General features: G+C 29.2%; 2 protein-coding genes across 3 annotated transcripts in view; one reads left to right on the top strand and one right to left on the bottom strand.

Annotated features, from left to right (window-relative positions):
* Positions 1-254: 254 nt before the first annotated feature.
* LOC123294034 overlaps positions 255-16613 on the bottom strand; it is a 63791-nt gene continuing 47432 nt past the window's right edge. For both annotated transcript variants that reach the window (XM_044875098.1, XM_044875099.1), the window contains 5 exons: positions 13112-13258; positions 12258-12479; positions 12038-12171; positions 3350-3567; positions 255-3289 (listed from right to left, as the gene is read on the bottom strand). In XM_044875098.1, the coding sequence (XP_044731033.1) occupies positions 1014-3289; positions 3350-3567; positions 12038-12171; positions 12258-12479; positions 13112-13258 (2997 nt within the window). In that variant the 3' untranslated portion in view covers positions 255-1013. The remainder of the gene's footprint in view (positions 3290-3349; positions 3568-12037; positions 12172-12257; positions 12480-13111; positions 13259-16613) is intronic.
* Positions 7609-9746, top strand: LOC123294035. The gene is made up of 2 exons (XM_044875100.1): positions 7609-7760; positions 9331-9746. The coding sequence occupies exons 1-2, from the start codon at positions 7670-7672 to the stop codon at positions 9690-9692; spliced, it is 453 nt and encodes a 150-aa protein (XP_044731035.1). The 5' UTR covers positions 7609-7669; the 3' UTR covers positions 9693-9746.

Genomic DNA, 16613 nt, shown 5'->3' with positions numbered 1-16613 from the left:
CACTAAAACGTGATAAAACTCAATTTATTTTGAATTTTCCTTGACATTTCAATTGAATTTTTGAGAATTGATACGAATTAGCATAATTTTTATTTTTTTTTACATTTAATTAAATAATAATTTTTCCACTTTGAAATAGATAAAATAATGAAGATATTCGAATTGCCTTAAATTAAAAAAAAAATTCTATTTACAAAAGGTGATTAAAAAATTTGTTTGTAAACAAATATTTAATTATTAAAAATTTTGATCAATCCAAAATATTTTTTATTGGAATTAATTATATTGATAGTACAATTACTTTCAATATATTAATCGATGGTAGTTGGTTTTCTTTGAATAAATTCCTAGACGTCTTCTCGATGGAGGACTGATTCCATTACCATGGACTACTTTATTAATCGATGAACTTTTCTAACCTACCTGTACTTTTTTCTAACATACCGACTATCCTTTGAATAAGTTCTTCATAAACAAGAACGATTGCTGTCTCTCTTGTAATTTTTGCTTTTCTTCGAAAATTTCTCTTAGTTTTAACAGATTTAGTCTCTATTCCCAGATTCATTTTGTGCTGAGCCGGTCTCTGCGATATGACGTTTTTTGATTTATAAAACAAATTGCCAAAGTACGGTGCAATGAGACGAGTTGCACTTATGAGAGATATATATAAGAAATGTATAGCGTTTACTACAATGATGGTATGGTATAGAAACAGATAATATAGTATCGAAGTTTCCATGGTAATGGAATCGGGCCTATTCGTTTAAAATCAGGACAAAATCAAGATGCTACAAAATCGCTGCTGGCAGGTTCTTTTTGGAGTTTCTTAAACAGCTTTGATACAAATGTTTCTCATCTAAGGAAAAAATGGCAGTTCTTTTATGTTTTTGGCAGTTTTTTCTATATGTTGCTATAATAGTGACGTAGAATTTATTCACCTCGCCTAAGTAAAAAATATTGATTCATACTTACGCCTAGGAACTTGTTTTGAAAACTTTACATCTATATTAAAACTATTTAAAACGAGTGTCACTATTATTATCGCCAAACCAACCGCCCGATTTTGATTGGAAACTTGTTGTTTCATTGATGTATTCTTCTCGGACAACTTGTGATGATGTTAAAACATCACCACCTCGAGGTTGACTTGATAATTGTCTACTTGACGAAGCTTGCTGCCAACTACGTTCCATCGCATGGATTTGATCATCTCCAGAAGGATATCGTGATGATAATACTTGTTGCATTCGTGTACTTCTTTGCGATTTCGGTGTAGTTTCTGGTGATGTGAATTCGCTGGCGGTATCATAACGTACAGGGGCAATCCATCGTTCTGTAAATTCACTGGCTGATCGTGCCAAACTTGGTTGACTCAAAGAGCGTACTAAGGATGGTTGACTTGAGGAGCGTCGTAAATAATCATTGTCAGGTTCAGAATCTTCGTAGTATCTTGATGGATGATAATAACTCGAAGCTTCTGATTGATTATCAATATGTTCAGGTCTTGCAAAATCAACCATTACTTCACTCATTGATCGTAAATCAGCTTCGCTACGATAGCTTGATCGTGAACTTCTTCGAGTACGTGGTATGTAACCACTGTGTACTGGAGGTTCATTGGTGAGCGTACGAATGGAACTTCCACCATCTGAATCATATTCGTATAATGTAGGTAGACTGCTTCGTCGGCTACGTGAATCCCAATCGGATTTCTTTCGGTATCGATTACTATTTTTCGGTCGTTCGGGAGGACTTAAAATTCGTATAATTACATCCCATTTTGGTGGTTCGAATAATCGTTCGTAACGTTGATCGAAACGTATACGTTCAAAATCTTCACGAACAACTGCTTCAGATAACAATGTTCGTAATGTCGATTCAGTTGTAATAATTTGACGCCATTTTACCTTATCTGCCATTGTTAATTGATTTACCAAAGCTTCTTCTTGTGGATCATCCTCTGGTTTAATTACACGTATTAGAACATTCCAGTTTGGAACTTCTTCATTCACAATAGGTATTTCTAAAGTTGAAATATAGGTTTCTGGAATTATCCGTTCAGCAGTAGGTGGTGATTGAGTACTCGCTACTAGTTCTGGTGAAAATAGATGAATATCTTTATCAGTGACAAAGCTTTGTGGGGGTAAACTGATTTGTGCCCGTTCTGGTTTTGGAGTTAAAGTCAAATTGGATGCTGATGATATATCAGAGAAATTTTCCCAATCAGGTGCATCTTGACCTTCAGTGGGTATGTTACGTATGGTAACATCCCATTTACGTTCAGGCTCTTGTATTTGTGGCTTAGCTCGTGTGTAATACTCAGTGATCAAACGTTTATGTTTCTCAATATCCTCAATTGTCCTCTTCTCTGTTATTGTTTTCAAAAATACATCGTCTACAGTATGTGATGTGATTTCTGGTTGACGATATGCAGTTATTGGTGGTTCTTGTAAGATTTCATGCCGTTCCATTTCGATAGTACTTTCATAATGCTTGGTTGGGACAATTGGAGGAGGTGGTGGGGGAGCTGGAGCTACAAATTTGTTATGACTACTATCAATAATTTCAGTCATTGAATGTGTGTCAGTCATTTCGGTGTTTAATGAAGTCATTGATCGAGCCGATTGTAAGCGTGGTGGTTGATCAATTTCATCCCATTCAGGTACAGGTGGGGCTTCTCTATATTCGGATGATTCCTGAAGTTCTTGTTGACGGCGTAAAATTCTTGAATATACGGGAGGCTGTTGAATGTATTTGGGTACTGGATGAATTTCTGGGACATATGTGAAGTGGGTACTCTTATTTTGTGTGTCAACTGTCCGTACAGTACTTGTATCTTCACGTTGCTCTAATATTGTTGTCAAGTTACGTTCTGTTCTAGCTACGGAGCTCTCTGTATCTGATGTTGAGGCAATTGAAGGAGGTGATGGCGGAGCACGTTTTACACGTACTTGAATATCGAATTTAGGTTGATCTTTAACAGCCAATGGCAATCGGGGCACAATTGTTGCTGTCGCCAAAGCACTTTGTACTTCTTGTGTGTGACCATAGCTGTCACTATAAAACGAGCTTGTTTCTTGAACGTATCCTTTATTTTCAAAGCTACCAGCTGATGAGACTGGTAAAGACCGCGTATCAACATCTTCAATTTCACTGTGTGATTCTGATGGATAATCAGATGGTAATGTATCACTTATTAAGGGACCTTCACTGCCAGAACTACTGGCTGTAGCAGTTCCAGGACATTGAGCACGTGGGATCTTCAAACCTTCAAACATTGAAATATTTCCTGCAAATAAAAAAAGTGTAAATTAAATCGTACATTGTGTCCCCAAAAGAAAACTCTTACCTAATGAACTGCCTGATAATTTGGTAATTTCGGAACCACTTCCAACAGAGAATGGATGTCGACGAACTACTGTCAAATGTCTTCGCCTTAAGCAATAATATGAAACACCAAGTCCTAGAAGGACTAGTGATAAGAACAAAATGGCGCATATTATGAGTAAAATTTGTAAACCATTCAATGGAGGTTCTAAAATTGGTGCGGGTACTAAATCTTCTCGACTGAAAAAGAAAAAAAAATCGTTTAATATGTAACAAAAAGAAGCAAAAATATAATTAACAATTTTAAGCATTAATTTTGGAACCTATACGAAATAAATAAAATAATATTGTTTTATTTTAGAGGCTTTACAATTAAACATGAAATTGGGTTCATATTGGCGCATGTTTTACACAGGCACGAAAATCTTTGAGATCTCAGATTCAATTAAAAGCTCACTTTGCTTGTTAAGTAGTAAAAGATAGAACAAAATAATTTTTCAATAAAAAATGTTACCCTTTTATAAAGAACAACTTTCTAATTTCAAGCTTCTAGTAACCTATTTGAGCTCATATTTCAAAATAATTCGAATAATTCTGTGATGAACACTTTGTTTACTATTTGAACTAGAAGAATATACAAAACTTTTGCTTTTCTATAATAAAAGTATTATAGAAAAAACTGAAGCTACTCAAAAAGGATCAAATAAACCAACAATGGTAAAGTTTTATTTAAAACAAAATGATAAAATTAGTTTAAATTAATGGAAAATTCGAAAAAAATTTGAATTAATTATTTAGTATGTCGTGCAGGAAACGGTACAATCAAGGACATACGAAACAACGTTAGTTGAATGGACATTTTCGTGTTTTAAAATATTTTTGATTTTTTGTTAGATGAGATGCTAATAAAAATTATATAAATGAATCACAATCCATTATTCTTAATTAACTTATCATTAAAACTCCATATGTAATTAATAATTATACATAATTATTTAAATAATAATGCAAATAAACAATGGACATGTATATTGTTATCTATAAACCTAATTTGTCAACAATAAATTAAATATTAATTATGTCAATACCTATTCAATTGAAAATGGAAGCTTGTGCATATACAAATTAATTTATAAAGTTTTTTATAGGATGATTTTTTGAAAGCGTTTTCTTAAATTGATAGAGAAGACAGTAGATCTTAAAAATGAACATTGTTGTAACGCGTCTTTTTGAAGTTCGAGACTAGACTTGGCAAGAGAACCATGAATGCTGGATAGTTCTCTTTTAAGAAATTAATTGGCATTGTGTGTAGAATTACCTCGAGCGCTTTCAATTTTGACTTTATTTAGTTTTTTTTAGCCGACCCAAAAAATAGTATAGATCCAATGATTGCAATATACTTCTAGTGGTCATTTTAAGCCAGTGAGTACCACTGTTTCCCTATAGTCTTTCACAAGTATTAAATCATCTAATTAACATTATCAGAATATTATGCAAAATTAAAAACTGCTTATTTTCAAATTCTCTATTTATAGGGAATAATAGGATGCTCTATAAATATAAATATAATAGGATTCTGTTTTTATAGGGAATAATAGGGTAAGGATATTAATAGGATTCTCTATTTATACATTCCTTTATACATATTATACCACGCACAAATTTGATGTAATCTGCATTTCCCATGATTACAAGTAATGAAAATGACAGGATTTCATGTTATAGCCGAATTAAAGTTGGAAAATGTGCTTATTTGTATAATATATGCCTATGTGTGTATAGGCAATACATATACAGATATGTATAACTACATGCATACGTGTGTTTTTTAATGTAAGGGTGTTGTTTTTTAATTCTTTTTTTTTTTTTAAGAATATGTTACGAAATTCAAAGAAGAAGTGTTAAATGTTCAGTGGATCAATAATATGAATTGTTAAGATCAACATTTTCAGCTACATATATACGTACTTGATTTTTGACAATTAAATTCCACTATTTTTTTTTAATATAAATGAGTACATTTTCCAATTTTAATATAGCGTTAACTTGAAATTCATGTCTGGTGACCATGGGAACTTTTATTCAGAATGACTTAAACTATCATTCCCCAAAAATTTGAAAAACTTTGACCGAAATGCAGATTACATATAAGATGTGCGATTTCGAAAGATGCAAGGTAGCAAAGTCCAAAGATACAGGGTATATAATAATATACCTCATTCTTATAATATACAAGTAGCTAATAAGATAAAACCTATAATATAAATACTATTTTAAATAAAGTTAAGTAAATATTTATAAGTAAAATAGTAAATAATATAAATGATGATAAAATTAAAATATTAAATCACCTATAGAATAGGGTAATAATATAGTATGACATTTTATTAAGTTATTTGAAAATTAATATCTTTATACGAAAACAAAGGGCAAAACTATTAAATTTTGATATAAATATATATAATTTTATTAAAATGCTTTGTAATAAAATGATACCACTATTCATTCAAAAATATTTTTTATTTATTATTTATTATAGGTACACGATTATTGTGGTTCATTATAAAGTTACCACCATAAATGGAAAATTTTATACCATTCTAATGGAAATTTTATTTTTTCGTATTCTTTGGAATTATGCTTATTACGTTATTCTTCATTCTCGGTACTTATTGACAAGTAATTTTTTCTAAAATGATGTTTTCTGTAGTGTGGTTACTTATTATGAGTTGGTCCTTTTTATTGAGAAATAATTACAAAAATGAAAATTAATTTTTTGAAAATCTAAAAATTTAATCGTTCAGGATTAAATCTTAGTAATAATATATAATAAATTTTTTATGGGACAAACGTTTGTTATTTTTACGGATACAATCTGATACTGTAACAATAAATACTCGTTAATTACTCGACAAGAGTTGTTTGTCTTTATAGTGGTGTGCATACCTATACCTATCATAAATATTATTAAGAATAATCGAATAATAACTCTTAATGTTTTTGTATAACAAGTCAAATTTACAAAATTTATAAAACCTCTGAGAATTTTTTTGGGTATAGAACCCTAAACTCGCACTTGAAACGTATTTAAGAACACTTTCCGTTAAATTACCTTTTTCCTGAGAGCCTTCTTCAAACTGAACCGATTTTGAGATCATCCCCTATTTTTTAGTTGTTCCGGGTACGCAAATCTAAACTCGTACTTGAAACATAGCCAAGAACACTCCTCATTAAATAACTCTTCAAACGAAACAAAAAAAACCAAATCGATTCATCCGTTTAGGCGCTACGATGCCACAGACAGTCACATAGACAGACACACATAGCGGCCAAACTTATTACTTCCTTTTTTTGGTTCGTGGGCTAACCAAAAACAATTCATATATCACCAAAAATAATAAGTTTAAAAATTGATGAATGTTGACAACAAATTATATTCGCCATTGAGTTGAAAAATTTCTACCTACAAATTCACTCCTGGCGTGAAACTCCCATCCCACCAAGGAAAAATGGATACGGTTGATGAAGGACACCCTATAGATATAATGACTTGGGGCATTCAAATGATAGGGATCAAAGTAAATACAAAACTATAATTTGAGGCACGTAATTTTCTGAACGTTTTAAACCTGAGCTTTTCTGTTAGACTTGAACAATGACTGTCCTTTTAAAGCAAAAAATTAATATTCCTGAGCTTTACTATAAAGTCAAGCATTAGTGACTCAAAAAAAAATTATTTTGAACTTTTTAGTAAAATAAAAACTTTAAAATAGTTTTAAAAGTATGTTTGCATAGTTTTATTTTCCAACGGCCTTATATTCCGTAAAAAAAAAATTAGACGTAATTCCATGAAACATTTTTATCTCAGTGTGAAGTATTTAATTACTAATATTAATCAAATTTCAGACAATCCATTAAAAATATAATCATCAGTTTTTAAAAAATTAATTGAGTTTTTTTTTTTTTAATAAATCTGAGATGGGGAAATTTTTTTCATTTCACATTGTTTCATTTCAGTTCACAAAAAAAAAATCTATATAATATTAGTGCGCTTATTAAGCAGAAAATTTATAGTCAGAAATAATATTTATTTTTTTTAATAACGACACATAATTTATCATTTTTTTAAATCTAGATTTACCTTGGACCTATAACTAATATTCATCCTATTATTTATTTTCATAATTATAGATTAATTATATTTAATTTTCTGATTTTTTTTTAATTTTCAATTTTTATATATAAAGACATCGCCAATCATTTTAATTCAGTACAATTGTTCTAACGATTCTATCAGTTAAAGTTTTAGTGGATTATATACTGCAGTGAAAATTTTTTCAAAATGATGAAAATTTATACAACATTATTTTGCGTGTTTGTGTCAGTTTTAGTAGTTCGCGGCTTTAGTGATGAAGATAAAGCGAAAATAAAAGGTAATTGAGTTAAACATTGTGAAAAGTTTGTTCTATTGATTTCCTAACAAAAAGAAAAATGTTTCCAAAGTTTAATCTCTCAATAAAAACGAATGCCGCAAGTTTGACAAGTTCGAAGCTTTTGCCTGTCTGTCTGTCTGTTTCTGAATCGAGTATTGAATTTTATTTCTTCAGCGGGTGTACCAGTAATGTGGTGTTTTTGAAGATGGTTTAATAATGATGTTTCTCAAACAATATACATTACATGTACGTACGTTTGAAGGCAATTTATTCAACCATCAAAGATCATCAACTTCTGGTTGGTGGAAGCGCAAAGCTGATGTTATCGTTTTCAGTTTATTAATATTAAACCAATACTCTAGGTTAGGTTAGGTTATATTGGTTGTCAGTTAGGCTATGGAGCCCATTGTGGTATCATATATGTGTTTTACCACCTTTTCCGCTGACAATTTCATTTATCAGCTCCTCAATTATTTTCGGAAACAGAGTTGTACCTCCTTCATGCATATACCATGCTTTACACCAGCCCATCACATCTATTAATTAAATTAATTTTTGTTGTGATGGCGGGAATCGAACCCGCTACCTTAGGCATACCACGAACGGTTCTAGTTACGACTCAAACAACTGAGCAACTAGGGTTGAGCTATATATTTTCAATTTTGATTATGAATAATGTTATAACTTGACAATATAAGACGAAAAGTTGGAATTATATTTTTCGATATCTGGAGTAATTTTCAAAATATCGAAAATTGAAAATTTTGTTTAATTTTTTAGCTTTTGATAGAACGAAAACCAAGGCAGATATCGAAAAATTTTATTCTTATTTTTCCTCTACATTCATGAAGTTATAACAAAATCATCAAAGTTGAAAATAAAGTACAAATAATTTCAACCGCAAGTCTAAGCTTGGAAAACGGTTTATTGACTATTCGTTGTGTGCGTAGTCATGGTAGGGATAATAAAATCGATGCCAGCGCTTTAAGTGAAAAATTTTGGAGATAAAGTGGGCTGTTATGACTAATTTGCAATTATTTACATGTTAATGATATAGAAACTGTCAAATTAAAATGATTGAAAAACACTAATTAATTAAACTTAATGCATTAAAAATTGTGAAAATAAGAAATCAAATTGTACAAATATTATTTTTCAAATGTTAATTATCGTAATTATTTATTTAAATTTGTGAAACAAGAATATTAAATTTTAAATGTAAGTTTTCAATGCAATCCACACAATTATATATGCATCCATTAATTCTATAATTAAAGTAGTGTATCGTTGTCATGGAAACGAAATTCACTCTCGGAGCGAATATGTATCTATATTACAATGTCTCAGTACACTGTATACTGTTGTCACAAGTAGTGCAGAAATATAAGGGCATGGTTTTACGGAATTGTTTTATGGTGAACTTTTTGCTCTTTTCTAGTACTTACTTTAAACATCGACCGATTTAATGTAGAAAAAACAAACATGAATCAATAGTTTTTCTTTAAAGACATAGTTTATAGTTTTAATTTTTAGAATTTGACCAAATTTAATTAAAAATTTTTCTTTACAGAAATGATAATGGAAGTTGGTAAAGAATGCATTGAGCAAGAAAAAGTAACACCAGAAGATGTTGAAATATTAAAAAGCCATAAAATGCCTGAGAGTCATAATGGTTTATGCTTTTACAAATGTATGTTAGAAGGCTTTGGTATAATGAAAGATGGTAAAATATCAAGGGATGGTTTAATTGCTGCCGCAAAACAAGTCGTTGGTGAGGATCAAGCAAAAATCGACAAAGTCAATACGGTAGCTGATCATTGTGCGGAAGTTGTTGGAGCTGGTGATTCTGATCCATGTGTTACAGCAAAAATGATTGTTTTGTGTACGCATGAAAATCGTGATAAACTTGGTTTAGATGTTATGGCAATGTAAACTACAGTTTATAAAAATATGTTTTCCACAAAAGGGCCGTGATAATATGATTATATTTTTTGTTATATTGAAAATTTATATTATATAAGAATAAATTAGAACAATTATATTAGTTTAAAAAATCTTTTAAGACTTTTTTTTTACAACCAAAACTAAAATTATTTTTAAAATTTGGGTTAAAATTATTACATTCCGATGTCACAAGGCTTTGAATATAGGAAATAGGAGGTTTTCTTCCATATTTAGAATCGCATTTCTCAAAAACTTGATGCAACATAGCAATTTTGAGCTTAGATTCGGAATCAACATGTCAAACACATGTGGTTTTTTAAATAACTTGAATGATTTATCGCATATAATAATCAAAATACTAATCATCTCAATCACATAGTACCTCTATGCCGTTTTTAAAACATTTGTTGAATGTTAGCCAAACAAGAAATATTTGCGATGAGTGTGGTTGTGTCTTTAGAATAGCCGAAATTTTGATTTTCATGATTTATAAATGCAACCAGGCATTTGAATAGACAGACAAAGCAAGTTGACCCAAGCTTTTATCATAAAAAATAATTTTTGAATTGATGTGATGTTCTAAGAATTTATAGCCAAACTTACATCCCATAAATTAGATTTTTTATGGTCCTTTTCAATTAAAATTTAAAAATTTGATCTTCTGTTCTCAAAGATTTCAAATATAATTTCAAATATAATCAGTTTTAAGTTTTATAACATTACACACGCAAAAAAAAAAAAACAAATAAAAATAAAGAATCAATAAAAAAAAATTGGCAGGCAAAATAAATATAATAGTGTGGTCTGACAACTGTGTCCATATTTGGAAAAACATAGTGCCGTTTTATCGAAAAACGATAAAAGTGGTTTTACAACAATTGATATTTTGAAATTTCTATATCAACGACTTGTAAGGATATCAAAGTTTTTTTTATTTTCATTTTAAATCATTGGTTGTTATTTCTTTGTACATACAGTATGATTCTAAATACATTTAATATATTTTTATTTTTCAATTATGAACAGTGACTTTAGAGGAAGTTTTTGAACATTATAAAAAAGTCAAAAAATTAATTGTAGAATTAATAATACTCTAATAAAAGAGGCTTAAACTTCTAAATTCTTTCCCATAGCTACCATTGACCTGAAATATAGTTTTCTACTCCCTGGGTGGTTGCCACTCCCTGAGCAAAAGCACCACTAGGCACCTTATAACTTTTGATCTAGAGGGTAAACAAAGCTTAATCCCAAATTTTTCCATATATGTAGTATATACTGCTATCAAAACATGCTATCAAAAAAAGTAGCAGAAATATATAATTTTGTAAGACGGCAGCAATGATCAAACTATTGTTTCATAATTCAGTAATTCTTGGTTAAATAAACCTGATATGTCATTCAGTTTATTAGTAGCCAGTAAAGAATTTACTGTGAATCTTAGAAAAGGGTTATTAGTGACTTCAAATCACTAACGTAAGTTTATTACCGAAAAGAGAACGTCAAACTACGTCAAGGGTATGCCTATTGTTTTCTTTATGAATGTGTTTCAAAAAGGCGGTCAATAAATAATACTGTTTAAAAGACTTTGAAGATTTATGTTCGAAAGTTCGGTTCATCATTGACTAACTGTTTTATTAACCATGTTTTACAAAGCTTAAGAAGTTGGTTATGGGCAGGATCCCGGATAGGGTCAATTTTTAATATTTTTATTCATTTAGCTTTACCAGTGCCTGGCATATTGAGTTAACTTATAACGAGGCATTGACGCTGTATGACACTTTCTTTGTAAATACTTATAAATATTTAAAAATTAATTTATAGAATACATAAATAATACCGGTCGGGTGTCAGATCTTCCTTCAAACCAATTTTAACCGTAAACATCAAGTGCTCTCATTGGAGCCATAATACAACTTTTGCCAGTGTAGTTACCGTAGTAGAAATGCTGGGATTTTGAAGAAAGAGATCTTAAAGAATCGTCCGATAAATTGCATGAAATTACTTAGATATATAATTGTATTTAAAAACAACCTGTATTATTTTCATGTGATTCATATACTCTTTATTATAGATTGGCATTTTTAATGCTAATGTTGCAGGCAGTTTGTTTCTTCTATAAATGGTTGGTGTATTTTTGGGCAATTATTTGTGTATACATTTATTGTACGGACAAAAAAAAAGTTTGACGAAAATGTTTTGGCTTTAAATATGGTGAAAAAACATTTATTTAATTAAATTAAAACAAGTACGAACGAAGTCTTTCACCCTAAGTGGTATAGATTAAATAATTGGTAGATTTTTAATTATTAATATTTCTTATTATATTAACTTACATTGGTAATGGAGCTGGAATTGGTGCTACTGGTGGTGGATATCTACAAACAATTGTTATAACTTCGTCACCATCCATTTCTAATCCAGGATGGAATCGGACAACAATATTGTTGGTAAAAACACGTTGAGGGTCCTATACAAAACAGTAAAATACGTAAATATGTTATTATTTACGTTATTATTTTGATTTTCTTTTAGAAGTAGGTGTGTAGTCCTTACCTGTCTTGTACCACATCCTTTTAAGGGTAATTCTAATTTGTAACTAATATCACCGCTACCAGACACACGACATGCTGAGTTTCGATCAAAATCTGCGTATGCAATACCATAAAATTTATCATTAAATTTCAATTCAACTTGCATACTTCCAGCTGCACAATTTAAAGCTGCCTTTGTTCGATTTAAAAATATTACAGGACTTAGATCATCTAATTTTGTAACCTAAAACAGGGAAATATTTTAAAAAACTCATATACAAAACTTCAGTAACCTAAGCTGCAAGGAAAATGATAAAAAGTTTGACTTAGAAATTTTTAAGCTTAATAAAGTTCTGGATATGTTTAGTTTTCATATGATATCGAGAAAAACGTAGTATTCCTCCACATCTCCTGAAAGGTATCGGAATTCATATTATCCTTATATCCTGATGTACATTCTTACACACTTATAACTTTTTATAGAATATTTTCTCAAATTTCTCAAAACCTCGTAAATAATTTAGGATACAGCTTCTAGTTTCGCTTCAAACATTGAAAAGTTATAGCAGTTTTTTGTTAAGAAAGCAATAAAAAGGGTATAATCAATTTGATAAAAATTGCCATAACTTTTCCTTGAAGCCAGAAACCTATTCTAGTTTTTTGTAAGCCTATAAAAAACTTTTAGAAATATGGTATATAATTTTTATTGAACGTTGAATATTATAAGGAGAACAATTTTATCAAAAGCTCGAAATATAACAAAATAATCATGTTTTTGAATCATAATAAATTTTAAATCATAGTAATAGAGGTTTTTATGTTTTTGATGTTTGATTATTGAAGATTCTGTATGCGTAAATCTTTTTCTTTACTTACTTTTCCATCGAGAATTGTTTGCTCTGGAAGACCATTGCCTTGATATTCGATATTATTTGCTTGTGACGCATAATTACTTTGGCAATTATATTGTTGCAAATAACAGCAAGTTACGATTGTCACAAATATTATGTGCTTCAGGCCCATCTGTAACAATTTCAAAAAAAAAAAAAAAATTAATTTTAGAATAGTTGGTAATTATGAAATAACTTCCAAAAATTATATAATTTGGGATCTGTTAAAGTTTTGATATTTACGAAAGAAAGTTTTTGAGTTTTTTATGCATACTTTAAAAATGGAAAAACTTATCATACTTACAATAAATACTAGAGTTTTTTACACATAATAAGTCAGTAATTTTGTAGGAATTATGTGAAATTGCAATGCAAAGTCGTTATCGAGTTAAATCACTTTTCGATTGTTATTTGTTTATATTCTTCTAAGAATAAAAAATGGTTATAAATCAATTTGAATTTTCTGACTTATTTAGAGAATTTCTAGGTCCGATGAAAGAAAATCATAAAAATCGCAATAACAAATCTACATACGAGGTTTTGGTCAACGCAGGTTTTTGGTGAGTGCCACACTTTGTATGCCGTGACTGAATAAACATCTACACAGCGTACAAATTGCATTAATAAACTATTCGCTTCGTGCATGAATTTAAGCGAGTTACCAAAGTAATGAAACACTAGTTTTAATATAATTGTATGGATGTGGACATATATATTTAAGATTTGTATATATGTTATATATTAAAAACTTAATACTATTTTCTAAAAATTGAAATAAATATATAAATGTTTTAAATATAAATTTTTAGAAAATAAATTTCGCCTCATATTTTTACAATTTCTAATTTGACATTTATTAAACATTTTTTATAAAACGCATGGTTTTTTGCAAATTAAATAAGATAGCAGCTCTGCACTCGATTGAGCCGTCCTTTCGACCTACATGGTCGCTGTACTGTGTACTGTGAATGAGTTCAGGTGATGAATTTATAGGGTCGGGTAATAAAAAGCAATTTTGTACTTAAATTTTTCAAGTGCTTAGTTTATACTTAAAAAAAGTCATTAAACCTTTTTCGAAAGTTTTGACACAAAACAAAAGTTAATGAACTTTTTAATAATAAAATCAATCAATTGATAGAAACTAAAGATGATATAATCTATTTATTTTTTTTCATTATAATTTTTTAAGTCACGATTAAAAACAAACGTAATGAATAGACATTTGAAGACGGGTGTAATTAGATATTAATTATGAAGTGTATTAACCTGTTTTTTTTTAAGTTAACACCTTGACCAAAAAACAAATGTTATTTAAATCTTCATTTAACATGCGTGTATTATGTATTATACAATTATTTTTATACCATGTATATATGAAATATACATAGTATATTAAGTTTAGTCCAAAGTTTGTAACGCCTAAAAATATTCATGCTACGAAAAAAATTTTGGTATAGGTGTTCATAGAATCACCTAATTAGTCCATTTCCGGTTGTCCGTCCGTCCGTCCGTTCGTCCGTCTGTGGACACGATAAATCAAAAACGAAAAGAGATATCAAGATGTAATTTTTATAGCGTATTCAGGACCTAAAAACTGAGATCAAGTTCGTAAATGAGCAATATGGGTCAATTGCGTCTTGGGTCCGTAGGACCCATCTTGTAAACCGTTAGAGATAGAACAAAAGTTTAAATGTAAAAAATGTTTTTTATAAAAAAATAAACAACTTTTGTTTCGAAATTTTTTTTGTAAACATCACTGTTTACCCACGAGGGCGCTTATTAGGTGCAAATTTTATAGTATGCATTAATATGGGAATATCAGTGTGTGTGTAGCTATTTAAAAGTGGATATCTGTTTTTATTAACGTGACGTCAAAAAACAAACGATTGCTTCATCAACACTGTCTATACATGGTATTTCAACAATTAACTCAGTCAATTGTTTGTTTTCACTTGTTAAAAATGATTTAGTAGGGAAAAATGTTATATATTTTATCTGTGAAAAATTTTTAATTAAATTTTAATTTCGAACTCATTTAACAAAAAATTTAATTAAAAACACCATATTTTCAACGATAATTTTTTTAATAGACCTTCCTTCATATTTATGATTTTTGTATACGAAAGTAAACAAAAATTATATTTTTACGTAACATGTAATTAGTTTAATTGACAAATGATTACCATTATAGTCTTAATAATTATATGATTTATGAATGTACTGCTCAACAATTATTCGACATTACTCGAAACTGAATGAATGTCGAAATGCATTAAATTTTTTTCCCATTACAAGTTTCTAAGAAAGCCGTAAAACGCCAAACATTAAAAAGCTAGAAATAAGGCTGCATGTTTTAATTCTATTTATCATTTTTTGCCAATTTTGATTATAACGGTTGGAAAACTAATTTTTTTTTACTTCTTATACATTATTTAATTTTTTGTTCAAAATGGAAGCTTAAGAGAGGTATCACGACGATTCCAGTCGATTCGTATCATCTTATTCAATAATTTTAAAGAAATCAAAGGATGACCGTTCATTGGGTTTTCTTTTAAGTTTTCGACTGTAAATCGGACGGTAAGACATTATAATACAAATATTTAATAAAAATACTTATATCTACATATTCTATTGTAGATATTGCTTTGATCAAAAGCGAATCCATTGGACAGCTGATTAATTACCAATTAATCAGCTGATTAAGATGGGAAGTTATTCGTGTGAACCTCAAGGGTCGCACCAAAATTTACCCACTGCTGGTTTTTTTTTCTATTTGACCAATAAATTTCTTGTTGGAGGTGAGTGAGCATTTAGATTATTCTTCTAAATAATTATCAAACTGGACTTATAAACAATCATATTCATGCAGTATATTAAGGGTGGAAAGAATTAAAATAGAATACAAAGAATATTAAAGGGTTGAAACAAAATACAAAAATATTAATCCTCACATAATTTTTTAAAACTAACAAATTAATTTTGAATCAAACAATAAAACAATTTATTTGCATTAAACAATAAAAATAAAATTACCATAATTACATCAGAATTTGCATAAAATATGTAGCAAAATTTATTGATTATCTATCTATTATTTAATATTCTGGTTTTTCAACATATATGGTTTCATTTTAATATTTATAAACTATCAAAAATACTGTAAATGTGGGTTGAAGGTTAAAGAAAGACAAGATATTACCTAAAAAAATATCAAAAAACACAAAAATTGTTTAAATATTATCATCATGAAACTTTCTCTGGGGAAAGTGAAAGTGTTTAAATGACTGAAGTATTATAGAGAATTAAATAACAGGTATATATTAACCAATATACATAAAATGTATGAATATTACTATTTATATTAAGTACTGGTTTATATTCAAAGGCGTGTGATGTAAATATTATGTATTTTTGTTGTTTTAAATATTGGATCATTTAAATATCTATCAATTAAAAAGAAACAAAAAAAACTTGATTTTAATTAATGA

This window comes from Chrysoperla carnea, chromosome 2 (genome assembly GCF_905475395.1).
Source record: "Chrysoperla carnea chromosome 2, inChrCarn1.1, whole genome shotgun sequence".
Taxonomy (NCBI): Eukaryota; Metazoa; Arthropoda; class Insecta; order Neuroptera; family Chrysopidae; genus Chrysoperla; species Chrysoperla carnea.
Note: the sequence above shows the minus strand (reverse complement) of the source record. Positions and strands in the feature narration are given on the sequence as shown.